This window comes from Astatotilapia calliptera, chromosome 22, assembly GCF_900246225.1.
Source record: "Astatotilapia calliptera chromosome 22, fAstCal1.2, whole genome shotgun sequence".
NCBI classification, from domain to species: Eukaryota; Metazoa; Chordata; class Actinopteri; order Cichliformes; family Cichlidae; genus Astatotilapia; species Astatotilapia calliptera.
The window spans coordinates 13904499-13931600 of record NC_039322.1 but is presented as its reverse complement, the minus strand read 5'-3'; the positions used below and the strand labels follow the sequence as shown (position 1 = coordinate 13931600).

The 27102-nt window shown below is 39.4% G+C and overlaps 1 protein-coding gene across 5 annotated transcripts in view; it reads right to left on the bottom strand.

The window, feature by feature from the left end:
• Nucleotides 1-17144: 17144 nt before the first annotated feature.
• Nucleotides 17145-27102, bottom strand: part of trps1 (trichorhinophalangeal syndrome I) — a 115048-nt gene continuing 105090 nt past the window's right edge. For all 5 annotated transcript variants that reach the window (XM_026157259.1, XM_026157260.1, XM_026157261.1 and 2 more), the window contains exons 10-11: nt 23347-23469; nt 17145-19191 (exon numbers count right to left, since the gene is read on the bottom strand). In XM_026157259.1, the coding sequence (XP_026013044.1) occupies nt 17578-19191; nt 23347-23469 (1737 nt within the window). In that variant the 3' untranslated portion in view covers nt 17145-17577. The remainder of the gene's footprint in view (nt 19192-23346; nt 23470-27102) is intronic.

Genomic DNA, 27102 nt, shown 5'->3' with positions numbered 1-27102 from the left:
ATCAAAACATTGCCTGCAGCTAATAACTTCACTGAAATATTGCTAAACATACACAGCACTGTGGTAAAGTCTTGCACCACCTCTCATTTCTTTATGTATCTCTAAGAAAATTGGTGATAGATTCAGCGATTTATCGAAATGCACAGACTTTGAAGTACAGCATATAAGGCAAAAACAGAGTTTCTATAAATCAATATTTCCATAATTCAATATTTGACCTTCTTTATTCTTCGACACAGCCTGGAATCTCTTCGGAAAACTTTCTTTAAATGTTTTTAAGTAGTCTTTAGGAATAGTTCTCCAGGCGTCTTGAAGTCTCAAAGCTCTTCTTTGGGTGTTGCCTGCTTGTTGTTCTGTTCTCTGTTAAGATGATGCCGCACTGCTTCGATAATGTTGAGGTTTAGGCACCTTAGATATTGCTTTACAAAGAAAACTGGGTGCTGGTGGGAACAAGTTTTGTCTGTTTCCCACTGTTTAGTGTGTTTCTAAAAGCAGGGTAAAGGACTGTTACTCAAAAGCGTATTAAATAACATGCTACATAACCTACATAACAATGTGTCTTTTAAGGTAAGTGAAAATGATGAAATGATTTATGGGGCAAGAAACCCACCACCAACCTTTTTTTATTTTTCTTTCTTTTTTATTTTTTGGTAATCTTCCCTTATCGTTGTTGTCGGCCTGTAAACCATTAAATAATTATAGCTCATCAGGCCTGTCAAAAATACTTCATTACAACATTGTGTGAAGAGAAAATTAGGCTGATTTGGGCACAGCTTGTTAGCATGTAGATTCAACCTTTGATGAGAAGCCACAGGTAGAACTATCTTCATTTTAAGAGATCAAATATAATCATTTACTCTGATTGAAATAACAGATTTTGAAGCCTCAAACAGGCTTTGTCTCTGTTTTCTTGTCCAAATTCCATTTTTATAAAGTGACGATTGATGTAAATCATTTATCAGCTAACTAAATGTAAAGCGTAATAATCCTGATTTTCAAGGTAACTTTGGTAGAAGTTCTACCAAAGTTACCTCAGTTTTGTTTTTACTCAAATTTCAGTACAGCTTTGGTGATGCATAGGGATGAACCTTTGCCTGGAGCAGGCTGCCCCATTCACATCATTTGGTTTCAACCTTTTGGTTTCCAGAAGTTTATGCTATCAGTAAGTAGATCTCCCTATTTTTCCTCTAACCTAACTTGAATACATTTGAAATATTTGCTGTAAAACTAGTTGTGGATGTGAAATGTCAATAGCATGAATCTAAGTTAAGATGAATTATCATAAAGGAAGTTAGTGAGTCATGAAGTGAAATTGCCCTCGGCTCTAATTTTTAAACCAGCATTTTTTTCTGTCAGTGCAGTTAGAAGTCTGATAAGCATGAATAGCAGATTAAATAACCCAATAAGTCACTCATTACAGTATTTTGTGGGCTATAGCGGTGCTGTGGAAGGTACACAAGCTCCAATTGTGCTGTTAGAGGAAAGGTTTTACTTACCATATTAATGAACACCCAGGGAGAAACACAAACGAGAGAAAACATTTGAGCTAATCTGACTAAATTTCTTCACTAAACTATCATAAGGTTATGTCTTAGACTTCATAATCATAAATAAATAACAGTAACCGACTGTTGAGCCATAAAAACAAGTACTTGGTGTGTAAAGATTTGTATTTGTGTTTTATATGTTATTTGTAATTGGCCCAGAAGACATTTTACTTGGCCTTACTTGAGTCTTAAAGCAGTTCTGTTAATGCTACAGTCAGGTCCGTAATTTCTTAACTAAATAAAGTTTTAGTAGTTTTGCCTCTGCACACCACCACAGTGGGTTTTAAATCAAACAATCAATATGTGATTGAAGACTTTCAGGGTTAATTCAAGGGGTTTAACCAAAGTTTTTGCCTTTAGCTGTTTAATGATTGAATTGTGGTGTTTTTATACACAGTCCCACATTGTCCTAAGCTCAAACTAATTAGACAATTATTTGAATTTTATCCAATCGAATTGTTTTTGGTGGATGAAAATATTTTGCAATCAATGACTGCCTGAAGTGTAGGATCCACAGACATCACCAGATGTAATGTTTCCTCCCTGCAGATGCTATGCCAGGCCTTTACTGCAACCACTTCAGTTTGCGTGTCCCTCTGCCTTCAGTTTTATCTTCAAAAACCGAAAGCATGCTGTGATGGGCTAAGACGGACTGGGCCATTGAAGAATCTTTGCTTTGAGATATTCTTGGTTTGCTTTCGCAGAATTTTGGGGTCATTATCCATTTGGACTGTGAGGGACTGACGAATCAGGTTGGCTGTGTTTGACTAACACTGAGCAGAATTGGTACTACTTCTATCAGTATTAACATCATCAATAAATGCTCATGGCTTGGTTCCACTGGCAGTCAAACATAACCATATCGTAACATTGCCTCCAATTTCTTTGACAGACGATGTGATTATGGTTTAGATCATGCCTGGTTTCTCTCCTTGTCCACACATTTATCTTCCCATCATTCTGGTACCAGTCTCTTTGGTTCTTTTAGATATTTTCTGACAAAGTCTAATCTGGCTTCTATTTTCTTGAGTTTAACCAGTAGTTTGCACCTCACCCTTGAGAGGTGATATCCTTTGATTGGATGTTGTAAAATTGACTTGGTTATGGTTGTGTAATTGTTTTTCTTAACAATGGAAATAATTTTGTCATTGTGCTCTTCAGTGTCCTCCTGTGGTCTGGCAGGCCTTTAGGCACTGCTGAGCTTTGACCACTCCAAAAGTTTTTGCTATTGCTCTTATGGTTTCATTTTATCCTAATGATGGCTTCCTTGACTTGAACTGACCCTATAGGCCTGATATTTCAAATTTACATTGAAAGGCTATGAAATAAAAAATAATCACTTTAAGATGCTATGCCTAATTAATTTGGCATGAAATCGCAGAGTTATAGGGCTTATCTGACCAGGAAACTGCCTAAATCCATCTTTATCGCTCTGAATTGGTTAGCTATAACCTTTAGTTATGGTAATACAAGATTTTACTTGTTACTTACTGTAAACACAGCCTGAATAGGCAGAGTAACATTTTTTATGCATTTTCTTTTAGAACATTTTGAATGTATCCTTCCACCTTGACTTTAGCTTCAACTTTCAAATTTCAAAAACAAGTTATTCCTTCTAAAAGTGCACTATGACTACTAATAAAAAATCTACAACGCACAGTATTAAAAGGGCAAGAAATGCATGAAGCATCCCGTTTGGAAATGTGTCTTAAGAATAGTTTAGGGTCTCTTTTAGGGTTGCTAGAAACCAGTGGTAAGATACATTCATCTCACAAATTGAATCAAGGTCCAATTATTTGGGAGACAGTGCACAATGAGCACATGGGTGATTGCAAAGAAAGAGATTGCAGGAGGCAATAAAGTAGAAGGGAGGAGAAGTGTACTCACTGTGTGAGTGTACATCAGAGGTTTCTGCACTGAGAACAAAGGATAATGTGCTAACTGTGACTTAAGAAGATGCAAGACATATCTAACTTTAAGTGTAATAACAATAATGATAATAGTAATTGTACCTAGGGGTGCGCTACACTTAAAGGGTAGAAAACACCTGGTTCAGACTGTGAGTTTCCCTCCAGCTTAATTCTGTTTCTCTTGATAGATAAAGAGAAAGAAATATTATTAATGTTTAAACATCACACACAGTCTGTGCACACACTGAGTTTTTCTTTGATAAAACGCATACACGCACAACACAGATAAACATTCCCATACACACCAAGAACCCTATTAAAGTTTAATATACAATGCAGAGTCATAAGAAGAAACTTTACAGGCTGAAAATATAATCAGAATAACTCAATGAAAAAAGAATAAAGATACCGATAAATACAGACAGAATTACAGCAAACGAAAATCTACCAGACAAAACAGAGAGAAGCTTTTCTTGTGAATTGTTCCGACTGCTTGTCCTGATGTCCTCTCATGTGCTCGGGAGAAAATTAAAATGCTTTCCATTAGAAAAGTGGGGGGGAAGGTTATATGGTGGGGGTGTTGTGGGCTGCAGGTAAGGCTACAGAGCAAAAATCTTATCTGACTTATTCACAGAAATAGAAATAGTCTTTTGAGGACACAAAAACACACACTCACAGCCGCATACCATTATCATTGTTATTGTGGTGAGATATTATTAAGGGAATTATTATTAAAGAACTCCAGAGCCTTTATGTGAAGGACGGGGCAAGGAAAAGCTGTGTGTTTATGATGCAATGTGTGAATAATTGTGTGTGTGTGTGTGTGTGTGTGTGTGTGTGTGTGTGTGTGTAGATGCATAGTTCTATACATCTCCCCTAAAGATTACTTCTACAGAAAAACTGTGTATTTGCATCCTCTATATATACATGTATGTACAGCTAGGTTTTGGTGATAGGTGTAGGTGTTTTGTCCTCATGAAGTCTACTTTGTTCATGTGGGATATAAAAAAGAAGTGGAGGATACCTTTTAGTCTTTTCAGCTCTGACAGTAAGCTTTGAAGAGGAAAGGGCAAATGAAAGTCAAAACCAAGAGTTCTCTGTCAAACCTCACTCAGTATTTCAGTAAGGAAAGAGCCTTCTGGCCTAATCACTCACGGAACCTCCATAACCGCTACATCTGTCGAGTCCAGACCAGTCATCTGACCATCTATATAACTGCTGGATGCCCCATATCAGGTATTCTCAGTGTCTTCTTGCATGAAGATCTCCTGAAATTCTCAGCTGCCCTAAAGCTAGCTTAGCCATTTAACTATATACTGACTGGGCCATGGAGATAATCACTGAACTTTGAATATCTCCTGTTAAAATTTGCTTTTGCTAATTCTAGCAGGATAAAAATCACTTATGTCATGTTGGGGCCATTTTTTCTATCAATTCTATTACCATCAAGCTAGAACATCAAAGCAACTGTAGTGTCAATATTAAAAGCCGCCCTTTATCTCTCTGAGCTAGACTCAGGTAGCTCTTACTCACTGAATATGATGGAAAACCCACAGTTGCCATTTCAAGGAAACTTCTAGATCCTGAGTGGGAGCTTGGAATCCAAACGATGCAAAGGAACTGTTCAATGGAAATCCCACTGTGCAACCCTCAGGACCCAAAGGATAAAGATATCCCTGCACCAGACTTCACAGAACATCCCCAGAGGTCTGTGCTGTACAGGTCAGAGCTATTTAGATGGCACAAGGGTGTCCTTTACATTATTAATGTTGAGGGTGGGTATTTGCCATGTTTTTGTGAGTATATCTACAAAGTAGGAGGGGTATACATAAACCAGCAGGTGGGTAAATTCTCTGTGACTTTACACAGGCTGACCTATAGCCTTATTATGTGGAGCAGTAAGCGCCTGTCATTATACACAGTGCACCTAAGCTGAGGTGCATTTGTCTGAGGGGAAGCCACTGCTCAACGAGAAAAGATATATCTCCAAAGTATTTCACCAGCTGTGGGAGAAGAAAGCCTCTACACGTTTTTTTATGATGGCTAGTGCTGTGTTTGAGAGATGTTGTGCACACAGGAACACCATTTCTTTTAAGTGCTCTGTCCCACTTCTGGTTCTTGCAGAATTTGCCAGAGAGTGGTAAGATATTTTCCACTATGAAGGCATGCATGGCTGTAATTTGGGCCTGTTGTGTATGCTTTGGTAATATGCCAATAGGTTAGGAATTCATAATAAAGAGGCTTATTAAGGGAGATCATCAGTTGCACCCCGCATCTGAGTCTTTCAAGCCCTTAGAGTGAGCTTACTTCAAGTTATTCACTGAAAAATAAGTGAATAACATGTTTAATCTGTGCGTGTGTCCTGTCTGCAGTTTTGCCCAGAATACAGGAATGGGAAGTTGCATCCTGATCCTAACATAGTGAGTCTTCTAACAGCTACTCTGTGCTGGAGTAGAGTGCACATTTATTGTGAGCAGTACAGGTTTCATCCATCTATTTTCACAGTACTATGACTTGGAAATGGTTACCAGTAGTTTTTCTATTAAAATCTTTCTCATAGTTGCTCCACCAGCATCTGTAAAGGATCTCTGTGTAGTTTATGAGCATATTTTCCCAATTTAATTAGGTTTGACGACCAGACATGACCTCTATCAAGAGCTAGAAGTTTAATAAAGAGAACATTTGGTTATAGGGATAACCCTGGTTCTCTGAAAATAGACAAACAAATAGGCAATAGAGTTAGGGAGAGAAAGAAGAAGAAAGATGAGAGATCCTTTTCTCAGATAGACTGCTCTGCTAGTGACATTTGCTAGACTAGAAAGTGCAATTAAATTAATTACATTTTATGTATATAGCACTAAATCACAACAGTCACCTCAACCCAGTTTATATTGTAAGGTATAAAGCGTACAACAATACAGAGAAAGAAAAAATCAAATGACCCCTTTCAAGCAAGCACTTGGTGACAGTGGGAAGGAAAAACGTCCGTTTTGAAAAACAAAACCTCTGACACAGCCAGGTTTAGGGAGCGCCCATCTGCCTCAAGCAGTTAGGAGTGATGGGAGTTTAAAGATTACAATTATAAAAAAGATGTTGGATATGTAGTGCATGAGGTGTTGCGCAAGTTATCTGTATATTATATATACTGTAAACAAATTGAAGGATAATAATACCGTGTTGATCAAAGTTTATAGATGTTGAACTGGTCCAGGACCAGAAAGTGGTATTCTTGGCCATTACTAGGTTAGGTAGCAGCAGATAAACACTTTTCTGAACTATGAGAGAATTATGTAACAATGAAGTGTAACTTCTATTATTTGTACGCAAAGTCAGCAAACCTTTAGACAAATTTGATTATATTTGACTTACTGTTGACTTAATATATGTCCTGATGACCACTAATATTGAAGTTAATTTAGACAATGTTTGACAATAACAAAAAAGTGCTTAGATATGTTTTAATATGGCTGCTGAGTAACAGGACTTGTTTCAGTAAGGTCTCATCAATCTGAATTTAAGGTCATGAAAGAACACTTATGAAATTGCGCCACTTTACTAACTTTATAATGGCTAAGGGATGGAAAACGACCATAATGGCTAATTTACCATGGGTTCACATTAGAGCTGCTAACGCCGAACGGCGCGATACGTGCTAACTCGCCAACGGAGATTTGCCGCGTTAATGCGGTTATGGCGTTAACGTCATTTTAACGAGATTAACGCTGAGAGCACTAGTTCATAAGAAATATTATAAAATGAAGCTAAATGGCAAAATACACAAAGACCCTCAGAACCACCGGCAGGAAAACTCAGCATATCACAGCCTGGAAAAATCTACTGGAAATCACAACAACATTTTATTGGACTTATTTCTAAGTAAGAAATTTTCCCCAACTGCCCCACCATACTGGTTCCTTCACCTGCCACATGACACTTTAACCTGCTTACAATGACGTTCTTACAACATACATAGTGTCCGTTTTTCACCAATTATAGAGTGGAAGAGAAGAGAAGGTGTGCAGATAGTGTAGCTTTTAGACTAGTAAAGAGAAGATTACACAGTAAAACCCTGCGAAGCTGATGATATACAGACGACATACTGAGATGATGCAAAGCAGTAATTATGACTTCACTGAGGACTGGTTAGTTTTTGCTCTTATTGGAGCTGCTCAGATGAGTGGTTTAAGGAATTTCTACCTCTTTTCTATCTGTCTATCCATCCCAGCATAAAATCTAATCTCTCATAAAATGTCAGGTATCAGGTAACATCTCAATCAATGCTTATGACAACATGACATGAATAACAAAAATGCAGGATGATACATAGGCACCTGTACATCAACACACACACACACATGCAATAGTCTGTTGCAGCCAAGCCTTCTCTCAGTGGTGTAGGTTACTCATACATAAACATGAATTACAATAAACAGAAATGATGTTTGCAAGATGTTTAAACAGGGAGACAGCAAGCTGACAGACAGACCTGCAGGGGCAGACGTTGCATACAGAGGAGATATGCAAGCATGGTGCTGAAAAATAGAAAATTTGAGTGGGTACAGGCATAAATCTTTCATTTGATGCATCTGTCCTCATACTACAGGCAGGTGACGAATTAAAGAAAAACCTCAAACCTGAAAAGAGAGGAATAATAAGAGGAAATAATGATGACATCTCAGAATTTTACAGCCTTTTTTGTCTTGTTTACTGTGAGGGTGTGTTGTTAGAAGGGAGGGTTTCTGCAAATCAGCGCATAATTGTTCAACTTTTTTTGTCTTTTGTTGAGTACTCTACTATGAAAATAACATGATTCATGCTATGGTCTCTTACCAGATCTCAGCCCAGTTCAGACTAACATTCTGTAGAGTAAGAGTGTAAAATAACATTGCTTTGTCAAAGCTGCCTCAGTTTGTGATGATGGAGAAGTCATTCCCCACTCACTCCATGTATTTTAATTCAAACAGCAATGGTGATGGCCAGGCTGACAGTTGAGGGCAGGGAGGAGTCTCCGTGGAATATGAAGTTTGCAGACAACATAATGATCTGGAGGTATGCTGTGGAGAGAAGAAGAAAGAAAGAAACACAGTAGAAGCAAGACTGAATACAGGTGTGTGAATGGGAGAGAGGAAAATAGTCAAGATGCAAGGACTAAAGGTAGTGAAGGTGGATTTAAATTCCTGGGGTCAACCATCCAAAGCAACAGACTGAACAAAGGAGGTAAAGAAGAGAGTGCAGGCAGGCTGGAGTGGATGGGGATGAGTGTCCGGGGTGATTTGTTACAGAAGGAAAGCAACAAGAGTGAAAAAGATTGTAGGTAAACCTGCTGTGATGTATGGTTTGGAAACGGCAGCAATGACAAAAATACAGGAGACAAAGCTGGACGCGACAGAATTGAAAATGATACGATTTTCAATGGAAAACACAGTGGACCAGAAAACACAGAATAAGAAATGAGTACATCAGAGGGACAGCTCAGGCCTGTCCCCATAAGCAGATGAGGATGGATGGATGAGTGGATGGATGGAGAGGCAGTGTTTAAATGGTTCCAAAATTTGCAGTGGAAATACAGTGGATATATTGGAGAAAGGATTCTGAATATGGAGCTGTCGGCAGGAGGAAAAGAGGAAGTCCTCAGAGAAGATTCACGGATGTAGTGAGGGAGTGGAAAAAAAACCCAACGTGCAGAACACAAAGGGCCAAATGTAGCGCAAACTGAGGTCTCCTGGCTGAAAAAAAGTGACTAATCCAGCTTCTTAATCTAGATTTGATAGCTTACCAAAATAATCAGTTATCTCTCTTGCTCATGTGTCAAAGCAACGTCAACTGACACCTAGTGTGTAGGGTATGGGAAGATGTAGGCAGTATCTGACGAAGCTGCATTATGCGATGCCCCGGGATCAGAACACATTCGTTACGCAGCGCTCTCCACCGCCATCATCAAAGGACTGCATAGGGGAATATCTTTTGGAAGTAGAATGACTGGAGTTCAAGAGACACGGAGAAATGATGCCAAGGCACATCGAAACCCGACATCTCGTAACACAATTCGTGTCAGTTTTTTCCTTTCATCGGTAGGTAAATGTGTCTGTAAGTTGTTACATTTCTTCTGTTTTACTGTTTATGATCTTATTGCATCTGTTTTGCCTTGAAAAGCTTTATAATTATTTCGTGTTGAGTGTGTCCATGTCTTGACCTATTCGGTAAACATCATGATGTTTAGCATTCTAGTCTGATACAGACTTTTTGTGGCCAATCAGCTCACACTTGTACACACACACACACACACACACACACACACACACACACACACACACACACACACACACACACACACACACACACTTAAATGGTGCCCCACTGCTACATAATTTCACTGCAGGCTCAAAGGCAGAGTTAATCGGCTCTTATCAATGTTCTCATTATAAACAGAAAGATAAATTGATAATGCTAAACATAGCATAGACCAAAGATTAGAAGCCTTTGTCTTCTGACATATTGCACTACTTCGTGACCCAGGGGAGGGTTGTGAAAAGATTAAAAAAAGGTTCTAAAATAATATTAGTGTGGCGCATGTAGGTGAGAAATAAGCCTCTGGCTTTGTTGCCAATCAGTCTCTTTGATCTTTACAGTGAAATAACAGTAAATTAATTGTTAGTGTCACAAGAACAAAAGATGCAGTGTTCATTATACAAATAATTTTCCTCTAAAATCAGTTAAATTAGTACATGCCATGCCCATGGGGGACATGTTTGTCTGAAAAAGAGACGATAGGAGACACGAGACCATATGTTCCTTATTAGTGTCTTTACCATCACTTATTGGGCCTATTGAAGTGGTAATGAAAATGGAAGAGGAGTTGGTTGCAGTTAAAAGAAGTTGATCAAATCACAACAACAGTTGCCTCAAGGCACTTTATATTGTAAGGTAAAGACCCTACAATAATACATAAAAAACAGAGAAAACCCCAACAATCAGATGTCCCCCTACAAGCATGCGCTTTGGCGACAGTGGGAAGGAAAAACTCCCTTGTAATAGGACGAAACCTCCAGCAGAACCAGGCTCAGGGCTAAGCAGTCATGGTTGGTCAGGGAGGGAAGATAGGACACAGACACAATGTGGAAGAGCACCAGAGACTAATAGTAAGTCATGATTAGAGGTGTATAGACACATCGTGAGTGAGAAAGGTCCCTGAAGAAGAAACACTCATACACTGCACACTGCATCATGGGAATCCACCAGCAGCCAAGACCTATTGTAATGTAACTAAGGGAGGATTCAGGGTCACCTGATCCAGCCCTAACTATATGCTTTATTAAAAAGGAAAGTTTTAAGCTTAATCTTAAAAGGAGAGAGAATGTCTGTGTCCCGAATCCAAAGCTGGTTCCACTGAAGAGGGGCCTCTCCCAACCCAAGCTATGCTGACTAATAAACTGAATCCATCCATTAACCTACTGTCCCCTCTGCTGATCCAATCTAGCAACGACCACTTATGTAGATTTTTCTGTTTTTAACTTGCACACTGACACTATAGGGTTCCCCAGTGTGTTAAAATGTGATGGCTCAGGATCATCCAGCCATTAATATTACAATTTTATATTTCAGATCTGGTAATAAAATCTTCACTTTTATGAGGAGCTTGTCAGTGGGCTCCAAACCAGTAAAAAAATGTATCCTTTTAGGATCATTCACAGCAAATTTTATTAAAGACTTCAGCCATTAGGCTTCAGCATGCTGACCTGTTCAATGTCCAAATCATTAATCCAGCAGAAATCTTGTCATTTGTGTAGCAGAAAATTAAATTATTGGGAATCGACCTTTGGAGAACAGAGTCTTGCACTGTGATGAAATCTTCACTAGCGTATGTTTTGCAAAAGAAAACAGTAAAGTAAGTCTGACACTTAACGGAAAATGGAAAACAAGTTTGGAAAACACAGGAAGACTGCACGAAGAGCAGATCAGGAGAGAAATAAGGACGATATGAGGCTCCTGGCCACAGTCTTGAGAGCGCAGCAGGAGGTAGGTTTGCAGGTTTTATTTTTACCTTCCCCGAAACAAATTCGCCTGACTGGGTATGAAAGCTTTATGTTTAAAAAATTATATCTCAATATCTGTACCCTCCACAGCTGCTCCTTAAGTCCCCAGCTTGTGTAGGATAAGAACGCATTCATCTAAAACATAATGACAGGCATTTACATCCTGCAGGAAGGCCACAGATAGGCTGTTTTCTCGAGGGAGGATTTATACACAATATAGGTTTCCTCTTCTTCACTGTTTATTAAATAAACACCCAAATGTCCATTTTGAGTACTGTTTGTTATTACTTTTATTAATTATTATCATCATTATCAACATTATTCTTCAAGTTTAGCTGTGTAACAAACTTTTCTTGGCTGTCAAAATATGTTGTTGAAATATGATTTTGCATGAAATAAAACCTAAAAACAATAACGTACAGAAAGGTAGCAGAATAAAATACAACATGAGAGAGAACATAACCTAAAAAAAAAAAAAATCCCATTTCTTTTCTATAAAAAGCCATTCAACTGAACAGAGACAAAAATCTACTAAAATATACTGATTAAATGTACATACTTGCTGTGTGTATGCATGCGTGTGTGTGTGTGTGTGTGTGTGTGTGTGTGTGTGGCCAAAAATAAACTGGCCTATGTTAACACTGTACACCCCAAAATGTACACTCGATCCGTACCGCTGTTTGTGTGTTTCTTATGTGTGTGGGTGTGTGTTGTCCCTTCCTTGGCAATAAGAACATAATAAATGGAGTGCAAGCAACAGCGTCATTTGTTTCTATAACAAATTCTGACAAAGGCAAAAACATGAAAGCACTTGTTAAGGCCTCCCATTGTAAACGCTGATTTGAAATGCCATCAAACCTAAAACATAAAGTCATTGCTGAAGTAACCCAAGGCCATGTCATGCGTGTCCCGCTTCGATTGATCGGGTTAAAAGTTCCCCCGAGATTCCTCTCACCCCAACATGAACATCTATTTATAATTTAGTTATAAATGTATAAACTCTCAAATGAACAACAGAACAGATATCTGCGGCATACTTAGAGTACAGAAAGTATGAATGAACAAATTTCAATAAAGGTTTCTTTATTTCAACTTAAAAAGAACCCAAGGATTTCACTTCAAAGGAATTAGTGAAACATTATGGCATCTGAAAATACATTTGTCTCCAGTCTACTGAGAAATCCTTTTGAGTCAGATGACATGTAAAGAGAGGTAAGTGAGGAATCCCATGACAATGTTGAGAACCTTTACCAAAGATTTTCTGACTTTCTCAAAGAGTATTTAAACATTTTCTTTTAACCAACCAGAGGCCGATTTAATTTAAAGAAGCTTAACCTAAATAAAGTCTAAATAAACATGTAGATCAGCCTTTTAATGTGTGGGGTAACTGAGTTTAGCTCAGCTTTTGGGGTGCAACATTCCGTAATACAAACGCTTAACTCCCGTTTAAAACCTCCGTATTCTCTTTGTCTACTGAGAACATCTTTGTACATTCATCAAATGATGGGATGCAGGAAAAATGGAGGAAATGCTAGAGTTGTAGCAGGTGAACAAAGAAAAACAAAAGGTGGGATGGAGAGGTACAGTGAATAATACATTAAAAAATAATAGATGAGAAGGAAAGAAATAAAGTTGAAGGGAGGTAAAGAGACAATATAGAGGGGATGAATCATCCACTTTAGCCTCATTTGAACTCATCCTCCCTTTATTCATCCACTTCTCTCCACATATTCTTCAAAGGCACCCATCCATCCCTCCCAGCAGGCATCCATCCCTCCTTTTCTTGTGTCTTTTAAGAATGGTGAAGCGTCCTTTCTATTTTTTTCTTTCTTTTTTTTTGCTACATTTATTAATGTAAACATTTTTTTCATTGTTTTTTTTATCAGCAGCCGATAAAAAAAAGTAACCAAAGAATTCATTCTAAAAAGTTTTAAAAAGCACAAACATAGTTCTGAAAATAACAACAATTAGAACAATCTTTCTGAAAACAAAACAAAAACAATAAACCCCCAGATTCATCAACCACTACCTTTTTGAACTGACCCAACTGGCACGTACAGTAATATGTTAAGACCTGGTCACCGAATGAAAGGCAAACATCAGAACGAGAGATTCATTAGACTTTGTAACTTAAGGAGTTACGATGTTTTCACTTGACACGTGTTATTGGAGAAGTTAAGCAAACCCTTCTTATGCATTATCGTACAGATGATCCACTGGCAGTTTGACTGTAAAATGCAGCATACAGTGCTTAACAAATTTAGAAAAAAAAATGACCTTACACTACCTAATGTAAAGTTAATGCCACAGCTGTCCTATATTAACAGTGCTGATAATTACCAATGGTTAACCACCGGTACGGGAAAGCTCTTTAATAAAAATATTTTAATGCTAAAATATAATTATTGTTTTTAATCTATAATTTTCAAATGTACTGCTTTAAAAAAAAAAAGCAGAAAAAAATAATAAAACACATTATTGTTGCAATGCAAAATTACAGTTATTTACCTGCTTTCTTAAAAAGAAAAAAGGTTTTGTGGTTGAATGATTTGCTTAATTAACTCATTCACTGCCAGCCATTGGCAGTGAATGAGTTAAACCCATTGACTCATTCACTGCCATTGATGGCTATAGACGTCAATGGCAGTGAATGAGTTAATTAATTTCTGACCACTAAGAAGAAGTCTAGTATGTCTGCTTAATAAAAACACAAATTCCTTTTATTTACCAGAAAATTTATGTAATTCTTAACTCTAAACAAGTTTTGCAAAGATTTCCAAAATATTTCCGTTTCTTGTTTGAAAGGTGGACTGATAAATTTGTTAAGTGCTGTATGCAGTTTTTTAAAAGTTAAAATACTGCTTCAAAATGAATTACTGAAGTATTAAAATTAGCCAAAAGTTCAGCTATTTCTTTTTGAGTTTTAAATAGAGAAGAGAATGAATTTTACGTTATAATTCTAAGCCTTACTTTTGGTTTAATTGGATGAGCAATGCTTAGGCTGTTAGCATCCTAGAAACCTATTAGCAGTATACTATCTCTGAAAACTTCAAAATAAAAATAAGTGAACAATTGTAATTCCAAACCAGTGATGGGAATTTTCTGAGGCAATCCACTTGGTAAAAAGAGCTACAACAAGCTACTGACAATGGTTGCAAATGCTCCGACATTCGCATCAAAATAAAACCCAACCTTAATAGCAATCCAATGTAATTTTACAGGGGGAACTATACGTGGTTCTAGTTTTACTTGGCAATGGACTGTTACCAATGCAGTAGAATTTAAAAAAAAAAAAAGCTAATTTAAACTGTTTATCTGGCATAAATGCAAAGTTAGCTGTAATGCTAACCGTCTTAGAATAATGTGTGAATAATTAACATTGCATCCACCATGATATGGGACCTGGTGACATGGCCGTGTCTCTGTTTCAATCTCCAAATTAGGTCCTTTTCTTGGCATTGTGTCTCTCATACAAGTAACTGAGGCATATGGCTCAACATTCTACAAAGTAGTGTAAATATATGCACAAAAATGAAAGTTTAGCACAGCAAGCAAACATGAAAAGTTTGAACAAACACCCGACCGATCGGTCAGGCAGAAATCGTAATCGATGACTCAGATGACTTGGTGGTGTGAGTGCATGGAAAGGAATATATCAGTTTGCTTTCCCACCTTCTGTTCTACACGACTCATTGCTTACATAACATTTTTAATGCAGACAACAAAACATATTGATTTGAAAAGTGGTACAAGTTACCAGGCACTAGGTGGAATATTCGTCATTCATGTCTTTTTGGATAAGCATAGAAAAATAGCTTCCCCCCCCCCTCACATTCTTTAGCTCGTTCCTTCCTGTCTTTTATTTTTATATTGACATATTATGTCCTTCAACAGAGTCCGTTGGTGTTTTCTTCTTTTGTCGCTGTTGTTTTCTAGCAACTAAGGCAACACGGCTAGAGAAGTCATCCCATCTTTATCAAAAATAAACAAGATGGCCACCACTTTGATATAACAGCGGGACTTTCAAGGACATGACTGTTAGAAGTTTCTCACTGATGAAATTTGGTTTAAACTAAGACTCAGTTATGGAAACTGTTCCAAAAAAACAGCAACGAAATCACTGATGATGGCGTAATGTGCGATGGGTCAAATGGAGTTGCAAGCCACGTGAAACTTTTACTTCATTGAATTATTAAAACATAACTTTGCAATGTCATCTCGTGTTCTTTCAGTATTATTTAGGTCTTTCATGTAACACCTCACACCTTTAGGAAAAAAAAGCAACTTATTTTGTAGATTTCGCAGGTGCTAACATGCTACATAGAGGTAACCTAAGTTGTACCAAACTCTCAGTAATATGACATCAAACACTGTAGGCAAAAACATCTGTAGACTCAGTACAGAACAAAGGTTTATACAGTTAACTCAAAACAGTTGTTCCTTTTGATAAGATTTGGGGTTTTACTCCCTAAGTTCCTAAGTCTTTCTGTAAAACTGTGCGACCTAACAATTCGTAGACATAGAAAAAAAAAGTTACATACTGAGACCATGTTGACTTATTAACACATAAAAACACAACAAGAACATATATAAGAGAACATAAGAGAACAATATGTGACATGCTAACACAATTAGGCCATGTACTGTAAAACTGATGTGTCACATGCTATGAAACAGGTGGGTTGGTGTGCAACATGTGTGACCCCTGAGGACTGAAAAACCAACTGCAAGCCTTCATTATGTTTACATCATCATTTGGGGACGGACACATCCTTTGATCCTTACGCGTAGAAATGCAATTACACAAATGCACACATGCACACACACCCCTCCCCCTCCCTCCCTTGTTGTACCATTTCTACTAGGCGGCTGTTATAAATGTAACAAGTCTCATTAAGAAGCTCAAAAACAAGAGAAAAAAAACTCACATAGGCTAATTTTTATAGTACCATTTCCTGCAAAAAGCATTTTCCTTTACAAAATACCATATTATATATGAAAGTGTAGCAAATTGCATTTTTTTTGTACGATAGCATCATCATCATCATTATTATTACCGTTATTATTATTATTATTAATATAAATGTTAAGCGGGTACTAGATGGTTGTTGGGCAGGCAGCCAGGCACATAGCTAGTATCATGGCACAGAGGAAGGTAGAAAATAATGTCACTTGGTTTAATCCAAACGGATAGAGAAAACACTTCGGCCCGGAGTTTAACCGGTTTTATCAAGTCAAACTGGCTCAGCAGTTCGAAAAAGTCCCAGCTGACTCAAAACCCGAGAACCAAGAACTTGATCAGTTTCAGAAAAAAACTGGCTAAGTGAAAGAAATCAACTGATCACTTTTTACCGAGGTAACACCAACTCAACTGCAGCCCAGCATAAACTGGTTTCAAACTAACCAGCTTTAATTAGTCAAAAGAAAAGAAAAGAATTTTGGTTTTAGATCTATTTGCACAGAGAAAAAAAACAGTCAAAAACATGCTCTGGACAAGAACAAAGCAATCCTAACCAGATCACATCTGGCTGTACCAAAATAAAACCGTCTTAATGATACATTAGACTAGTTTGGACCAGCTTTTTTTTAGTATGGTGCATAAGTAATCAGCCCAGCTCAGTTCAGTTCAGGTTAATTATTTTGCTTCTAGTTTCTTTTTTTTTTTTTGCTCTCCTTTATGGTGGCCATGCAAGTGCTGAGCTCCCAAAAGTTATCCAAAATATAACCAGTTCAACTTTTAGCCCAGCTTCCAATGCCCTTATGTGGAAATCGCATGAAGTGGCTGCTTATTAAAGGTGATTTCAACTCCATGCCTGTTGTTGAATGCCTGCCACAGAGCTGTCAAGTGGCAGTCACTCAGCAGAGGATTCGGGCAATTTCTTCAACTGCCCCTGCTATAGTTCAGCTGGATCCTACAATGATATCTGACCATTTGACAGCCGGGTGCTTCCAGCATAAGGATGTGTTCCTTTTAGTGCCCAGGATAGGCCCATTTTGACATGAGCTAGCCTCCAGAAACATGAAGGCATACAGCTTATTCATCCAAGAACAACGCTCTTAAAGGTTTGCATGAGTCAAAGAGATCGATTAATTCCCATCTGTGTTCTCATCTAATATTTTAGAGCCAGCAACACTTGTGACCTCTGAGCTTCTCGTGACGTCATCGCTGATGTGCGACACCTTTTTGCCTCCCAAGTCCTGGTTTGTCGCGGCATTGTCCTCTCCTTTTGCTTCTTTTTCAGTCTCCGTTTCATTGTCAGTGCCATCGCTGCCTGTGTGTTGTTTTGCTTGGTTGTCATGACACGATTCTACTACATCACCTTCGCCGGTGGTCTCATAATGACCGTCTTCATCGCGTTCCTCCTCTGTCGCATTTTGACACTCGTGCTCCGACATTCCCGCAGCGTTCTGAATGTTGCCGTCTTGCATTTGACATCTCTGTTGCGTCGTTTTGTCTGTGTACCTGTGTAAGCCTCTCTGTATGTGCGTGGTGAAATCGTATCGATCCGCGCACACGTGGAGGCAAAAACTGCACTGGTATGGTCCTTTGTCACCGTGGCAACTCATGTGCAGGGCATACATCACCTCATCTATGAAGTAGATCCCACAGTGGACACATCGATTGGTCAGGTCATCCTGTGTGGCCACCTCCACCATTTTGCGATTAGACGGGACACTTGACTGACATGTTGACAAACATTCTTTTTCTTCCTTCCCTATCTCCTCACCTGGATTCCCTCCTTCGTCTGTCCTCTCCTCCTCCTCTTTCTCTCCTTTCCAGTTACCTCTTAGCCTGTCAGTTAGCGGCGACTCCTGCCTTCGCCTTTCGGCACCATTTGTGGACACGTGCGCGTTTACAGCACTTGTATCTCTTTGTCTTATTGCGAGATCCAAAGGAGCATCGTTTTCTAATGATGATGAAGTAGGGGTTTGGACGTGAAGAGGAGGAGGAGGATAGTGAGTAGGAGCTGGAGGTGGAGGAAGAGGAGAGTAGGGAGAGGCGCAGTAAGGCACCGTGTAGCTTTGCTGATGATGTTGTACTGGAGTCACCATCGCGCTAAGATAATGAGCGTTATTTCCAAGGCTCCCGGGGCTGCTTAGATTACTGATGCTACCAGGAACCCCAGAGGCGGCTGCCATCTTATACTTGGTCCAGAACCTGAGCCAATCTGACTCCGGGGTCAACTCAGGTGAAATGGTTAATGGAAGGGGTAAGGAGAAAAGAGGGTACTGATATTTTTCAATGGGTGAACCTGGAGGTGAATAACTAGACGGTTTGGACGGACGCATGTACTTTTCAATTGGACTGCCTCTTTCCGATCCCCCTCCTCCTTTACCCCCCTCTGCTTTCGATGTTATACCTCCCTCTGTGATACCGCCATTGCCCTCCGCTCCCACTGAGGGGGCATGTGAGGGGAGGAGAAGAGGAGGCATACGCCTGTGGATCTCCAATGTTTGATTGGCCAAGAAGGCTTGCGTGGACCGCGGTGAGCGTGAGCGAGGGGAAGGCTGCTGGTTTTTGACTGACGCACAGCTCCTGTCTGTTTCCTCCCCGTTCATGCGCTCTTCGCTGGTGATGCGTTGTTGCTTGGGGGCAGGGTTTTCAGACGAAAGCGAATCGGGGTTGAGGCGTTTTCGGGTTCGACGGCGGATGATTTGCTCACCGTTGTTCTGCTTGATGATGTTTAGAGGTCTGGGTGTCTGCAAGGCAAAGGAAACACAGAAGAATGAGCAAGAGGGAAGGGAGTTAGACAGTTAGCAATATATGAAGCGGTAATTCGACTTCATCATGCTGATAACTTTGCTGAACTAATTAATAAATGTCAAGCACACATGCCCCGGTATTACTTGACTATGATAAAATTCCTACTTAATGCATAGGTGGTCTCAGAGATTAAATAACCATTGAATATGCCTTTGGTGCAATCGACTGTGGATAAAAAATAAAGCTCTCTCTACTTTGACTAATCAGCCGAGTATAACAATTATTTAATCATAAAGCTATCATAAGCATATTTGGTGAAACATAGAAAGCAATACGCACCACAGTCAAGATCTAAAACAGTAGCTACTGGTTTTAGGTTCCCCAAAGTTCCCTAAAAAGCCCTTTGTGGCAGATTACAGTCTGACAGTCTTTCTTCTTTTATATAGATTTGAAGTATAACTAAATGCATCGCGATGAAAGAAAGACTGATGAGGTAACATATCCTCCAGATGACTGTGGTTTTTGCCCTCGCCACAAGGGGGTGCGGGCGGACTTACATCTGTTGAAAGTGCAACCCTCTCGCACTTACAGTGCACTCATCTCTTTAATCGAGTCCTATAATATGCTTTGTTTCAGCGTGAAACACTTACTGAAATGTTTTTTTTAATAAAACAGGAAAGCTAGAAACACTACAACCAATTACTAAAGCAGGTTGTGAGCTTCAAAGAAGGCTGTGTTCTGGTTACAAGTGTTTTGGTTAAAAAAAGGCAAAAGTCATGCATAATTCCAAAGAATAAAAACTGCTCATTTGCATCTAAAACACCAGATTTCTAAAACACCCCCCACTTATTTAATTCCCCACTGGGTTTAATAGTGTGAGTATAAAAAAAAATCTGAATGATGATGAAACTTTTTTTTTGATGGTGATGCTAAACACATGCCAAAAACACACACACGCACACACGCACACAGCTTGTCTAATACATTTCCAAACAAATCACTGAAAGGCTGTCTTTGCTCCTAGTAAAATAAACCGTTCAATTTAAACTGTCTTATAAGGTGCCCAATCAAAATAAATGTGTCGCTAACCCGCCATTATTCAAGAAAGACATTCACATTATGAGCAGTGACCTCTGCACAGCAATGTCAAATTCAGTTAGCATACAGGACATGGCTTTTCAAAGCTTCAAAAACAGGTTTGCAGAAATTTGTCTTTGTACTGTGTAACTGTGTTCGTATCTCCAGGTATACTTTTACATATTTAGAAAGAAACTTGTGTGTATACCAATGATGTAGGACCTTGAGATACAAAGTGCATATTTGCGGATGCAAGCCATCCACAGAAGACCGAGCAAGATATTGAGATGGATAGACACTTGGGTACAGGAAAAAAACTCCAATGCCTTCAAAATGTGTCCTGTGCCTATGCTGGGAAACTCTTGGGTGATTTCCAGTAGCCTTTTGTGTATGGAAATGTATTCTTATGTTCGTGTTGATAGCCTGTGACCGAATGTGTGTCTGTCAGAGTATGTGCATTAAGTATGCTTGTGTGGGTGTGCATGTGTGCACGCCAGTGTGTGGGTGAAAAGGGCAAAGACAATGTAATTTTCAGCGTGGAGTTTATCAGTCACTGTAGAGCAGCTACCGAAAATATTTAAGAGCAGAACAGTCACTTCTATTGCAATTTTAATATTATTATAATGATTCGGGGATACTGTGCTGTGCTTATGTAAACATATAATTAGCGCATTAATGTTAACAAGCAAAAACAATCAAATACGCTTATATAAGCAAACTCAGAAGGGCAAAACTCAGATTCAGGGACCTATTAATGCACATGCATTTCAGCGAAGTGTTTTCAGTCCTTCGTTTGGCAAGCTGGTAAAAGTTAATGAGAGAGTTGTCTCGCTGAAACTTCTTGACATATGGATCAATATCAAAAACAAGATTCCATCATTTGGCAGAGTGGCACTCGCAAAATATAGCAGCGAAATCCACAAACATTTCTCTTTTTCTGGCTTTAGAATTTGTGTTTCTAAAGACCGACTGGTGCACAGAAGGACGGATAAAGGGAAGGGGGTGTGAAATAAAGAGGGAATGGAAGACGGAAGCACGAGACACAGTGATTCAGAGCATGATTTAAATCCATTCACACTGAGAGAACCACTGAATAAACTATAAAGATGAGGAAAAGCCTTAATTTCGGAGTGGGATACTCATAATCACATTTATCTCACAATGCAAGACACAAAGCAAAAAAAAAAAACAACAACTGCATGGAGGTGAGACACCTAGGAAAACATAAATTAGTTTCTTGATTAAAGTTGCAGTTTGACTGACATCCAGCGGCATCCAGTAGCGCATATTCTATGAAGCTCATATGTGGTATGGAATAGGGAAGCAGCACAAGTTTTTGCTACTTCTTCTCACTCAGTCACTCACTGTTTTGTTTTTTTTGCTTCTGTTTTAGCAAGAATTTGACTCGATCTTCCTCCCTGTCCATTCCCTAATTATCCTTTCCTCCTCTTTACTTTGTTTACTTTGTATTGCCAGTGTCTTCTCACAGCAGGTGTGACCACATGGTGTTTTGCCTGTTTTAGATTGGAAAATGAAATCATATGCTTTCCTTTTAAAACTTCCTAGAAAAGCTTTTTATATATCTGTGTTGTATCTTTTCAATTACATGAGCTGTCACCTAAGTAACTGCAGAAAGTGATGCTTATTTATAGGGTTTTAATGTGTCTACAATCCTGTGGGTGCAAGTAACTCAAACAAACAGTGAGACACACACATGGCTGCTGTAATTTTGTGCACTTTTATGGTTGTAGGGGTGGCTTGGTAGAATACCTGGGCTGTGGTTGCTGCTAGCACACATCACATAAATCTGCCTTTCTGTCTGTTCCCTCCTTCTTCCTAAATGTTGCTTCTGCATTCTCTTCTAATCTCTCCCATCTTCCTCCATCTCTCACTCTTCATTCACACCCTGACCCTTCATTATCCCCGTCCTCCTTCTTACCTTAATCTTTTTCCCTTTCTTTGTCTTCCCCCCTTCCTTTTTTTCCCTCCACTTTTTTTCCTGCCCCTTTATTCATAACTCTCCCTTCCCCTCTCTCACTCTCAAGTGTTTTACTAGCTGCTATCCTCTCTAATAATGTGTGTAGAGCATATAAAACTTTTATTATGGGATATAAAATATGGCCGTCGTGAAGATTGCCAAGAGTAGAGGGAGCCGGGACGTAATTGGAGCAGCAGATGAGATGAACGGGTTGAACCAAGGACATCTGCAGGGGCAGGAAGCAGTAAACTTCAATAGCTTGTCATCCTCCGAAAGGTCTTTAAAGCGCCATTGGATAATGGCAGCATATAGCTCAGGGTTGCAACACGGTCAGTCCACTAATGCATTTATTATCACTGTGATCGATCACACAGAAACGTCCGCACTGAACTTTCGCACACTGGAAGCAGGGTTCGGCATATACAGCGACGCTCTGAAGTTGCTTTATGTTGTTAGTATTAGCAAACCGCTGCGATTAATGAGTATGCTGAAGTGTGTAATTGGCTTAAACACCTTAAGAACATATCTGAGGTGAATAATCTTGATATTCTGAAGTCAACTAAATTCCAGGCAAGTTTTTATCTCATCTGTAATTCATGCAGTCTAATTAAATTTGGGATTTCCATAGACTTTCCCTAGGCTTAGATGGTAAAGTTGATTCATTCCATCATATTTCTCACTCCATGGATCTGGCTCCCTGTGACTGCTGAAACGGTCTGTAACTCCCACCAAATCAAATATGCTTTCTCCAAAATATTACACTTTCACAGCAGGACCCACAGAATATATACAAGAATCTACCCGCGGTGTGCAGCATTTTATTTGCTCCGTATGCTAATTGGCCAGACAGGAGGAATGATAATTAGTGGTCAGAACCACCCCCGTGGATGTAGTATAAAAAGACACCAGCAGGACCTTTATGAGGAAACGTGTATATATAGGAAGTGGATATAAGTTTGGCCATTAAGAGCATATTAACTTCTGTATAACAGGACACTTGTAGGCATTTGCCTACATTTTATTTCCTCTGCTTGCATTGTTTTTTAAAATGTAAGAGTGCAGCTGGTGAAGACAGAAACACCTGTGTGCGACTTACTGAATGTAGTTTTTGGTATAAACCACATGCGTTGCAGACGTAGCCTCCATTGGCATTTTTCCTCCACAGCGATGTCTTGGTGGTCAGACAGTTAGCGCAGAAAACTCCACTACCTCTGCGCCGCTATAGAGGAAGAAGGAGAGAGACATGTTAGAGAGTGAAAATAAAAACATGGTGTAATGAAGAAATTTGGTGAGGATAAGAAAGATGGCAAATCGCTGGAGGGAAAAAAAAGTGGGTGGGGGGGGGGACAAAAATGAACTTTTTGATTCCTTTGTAATTTTCATGCCACTCAAGTGCAATAGGCTGGTAGTTAGGGTGGGAGACAGAGGGAGAGAACAGATTGGCTTGGTGGCAGAGAGATGATGGACTCTCATTTATCACACCTAATGGGAAATCCTATTGAGAACATTATTCTTCTCTACAGTGTTTTCCCTGCATAGAACAAGGTTAATAAAAAAAAAAAAAACTACCTCAGTGAAAAGAAAATGATGTAGTCGAGATGACTAAGTTGTTTTCGAATATTCGATAAGATCGAACATGGACTTATCTAAGAAAGACATGAGGCACTGCGGTAATTTTGTCACTTGAAAGACGTGGGAAGAGATGAGTTATGCTTTCACCTTGTAGCATAAAGCGTTTTAGTGTTTATCTGAACTGCAGCAGGTACTTTACAGGCAGGCGTTTGACTTTTACTGTATTAGTGTGCAAGTTCTCATATACACACCTCTGCAGTTCACAGCGCAGTGGTGCATAGAAAAGTAGTGTGTGCAAGGAGGGGTGGGGGGGTGAAAAGGCCAATTGTCGTGGCAACGTGCTCCATCACAGTAATGAGCCAATCACAACGTTTCTCCATCCCATTAAGCCTCTGGCCCCATTCACCACCTTTATGACCCTGAGAGGACAGCATACCTCATCTTTCTCCAGCGGAACTCCTCTGTCAGTTTCTCCCTCTGTCTGCCTATCTATCCTTTCCTGAAACATCCCATAATTATTCCGCTGCGATCTCCGCTCTGATCTCTTTAGCCTTTAAAGTGCTCACTATTCCAGGGTTCTCCTTTTCAGCTTCTTTTTAACTGATAATTTTTAGTTATAAAATTCTTAACTACTTGGAGTTTTCATCGCCTGCAGTACCATATCAAAAAATAATCAAATTATCCTAAAACTGGATATGATTCTGTAGAAGAAATCACAACAGGGCCTCAGGAACACTTCTGAAAACACATGGAGCATGCTGCCATCCGGACGACAACACCAAACAACACTGTGTTCTAAATGAATGTCTCTGTGGTAAAAGAGTCCTTATACTGAATGGGCCCGCCTCATGTCCAGACATGTCACCTGTGAAAAATGTCAGAGGCTTGACGATGCAACAAAGGATGTCCCACAATGCCACCAAGAAAGATGAAGAAATAATTTGGCTTTCAAAACTAGAGCAGCTGCTCTCCTCTGTTTTAAAATGTTTGCAAAGTGTTGTTATATGGAAAGGTGATGTAACACATTGGTAAGCATGGCCCGCTTACAACTTTGTTTGAAATGTGTTTCTGGCATCAAATTCAAAAGTAGCATTTAGCACAATAACATTTCACAGTTTCACAGTCTGACATGTTCACTCTGTGAAATTAAATGTAGGCTTTTAAGGATTTACAAGTCATACAAGCGTGCGGTATGAATGTTGGTAAAATCTGTATATGCAGTTTGTGTATCTGGTCTGCCATCTTCCTCTTGCTGTTGTGTTACTCCGTGTTCCCTCCAACATCATGGGGCTATGGTCCACTGGGACCTTCTCTCTGCTGTTTTGTTTTATGTTTATGACAGTGCTGAGAGCTTAGCATTTTTTAGTTTTAGTTTTTGGGCTCAGAGCATCCACTGTTCGAAGTTAAAGACATTTCAGGTTCTCACAAAAGAGTGCCACACTTCAATCAGGCTTTCTGTAGTCTCAGAGCTGCAGATGGAGGCACTACCGGCACTTCCACCGAGCATCTGTTTTTGAGCTACGAGCTAAAAGCAGAAGAGCCCAGTGGGCACAGCACTGTTCAGTTTATTTTGCAATCTAATGCACCGGAAAGATCACAGCACAATTAACCACTTAACATAACTTTGGGAACAGACGTTACACACTGAATGTGCATGGAGCATTCAGCCTGAGCAATCCAGTGCAAATACTGCACATTTGAATAGAATCATTTGACATGTTAGTGTAGGTGTGTTAAGAGCTATTGTCATAAGGAATATTCCCATTGTTATCCCCAGCAAGAACATGAGATATTCTTTGAAATCCAAGGAAAATATTTAAATCTATTTGCTTTGCTGCAAATTTAAATGCAAAAAAGTCGGATTTTTGCCAATTTGTTTTAGAAGTTTGCAGTTTTAGCTGATAAACACTAATTTATGATGATGTTCTTCATAGTATCTGGATCACACTGGAGAAACATTGTCTCTCAGTTTCAATATGTGTACAAGAATCTTGCTTCCAATGTTTCTGCATGTATTAAACACCTGAGCTAAAATTACCAGTCTTTAGGGTACACGTGTTTTCATCCATCTGACATTAGACAGCACAACACTTACATTAGCAAATCCTCTCAGCGGCACACTGAGCTTGAGTGTGTATGCCTATTCGAGTGTGGTGCACACACCATACGGTCACCACATGTAGAGAGACGGAGCCAGGTGATTGATTGATGTATGCTTCCTCTGTGGATGTGTGTGTGTGTGCGTGTGCGTACGCACGCGTGTGTGTATGTGTGTATAGTGTTGCAAGCCAAACAGTGCGTCTGTCATCAGAATTCAGTTTCCCTCTGAGCGCTCAAATCACTCACATATGGCCCCACAGCTGCCCCTGAGAGCAGCACACACACCTGAAAATATTGGCTTCCATTGACTAATGAAGCTAGATTTGGATGAGAAGCGGCAAGAAGTGTATGTGTGTGTGTTGGGGATATTTTGGCTACACCAATAGTAGACTACAATAATACTGCATGGTGTGTGTCTGTGTGTTTGTGTGTGTGTGTGTGAATGAGAGGTTCAAGTGTCAATTACACAGGAAACTACAGAAATAGCCCGCACCACCGTCCAAAATGTGCACGTGCATGCACGAATGCTCTCTCAAAATGTGGCTCCTGATATCCAACTTCCTTTTCAATCATCAGCTAGTTGGCTTGACATTTGTGGAAATGTGCAAGCTCACATGCATCATCAACACATCAAACGTACATACACACATTTCTATAAACATACTGTACTGTATATATATATATCACATACTGCGAATACTTTGTCTGAATTTGTCTTGTTTTTCTCGGACAACTAGTTTTGTGAGCAGGGTAAATTAGTGTGTACCTACAGTGTGGGTGTGCACTTTTTCTGATTCATTACAGATACCTGGCCTCTTCCGCTCACCTCACCCTGCAGAGAAGGGCCGGCTGTAATTAGGGATCGGGGTCTTAATGACATCTATTTATCTGCGGCCTATAACAGCGTTCAATCAGCACCGCAAACAACGCCCTCTGACGCGCACACAGGCAGACAGTGCTCGTCAGAGGATCAGCGGGCCAGGAAATTAAATTCTTTATCGAGTTCTTCCTAATCAAGCCAAATTCAAACCAACAAATGCATTTCAAATTTATTTATTAACCTTTAAGGATATGTTATGGGAGAGTGCCCCGGGCCCAGATAGGATATGAAATGTTGCTATTCTTATGAACCTATAAAGACAGTTGGGACAAATACCTCTCATTAATTAATCGCCCGAGG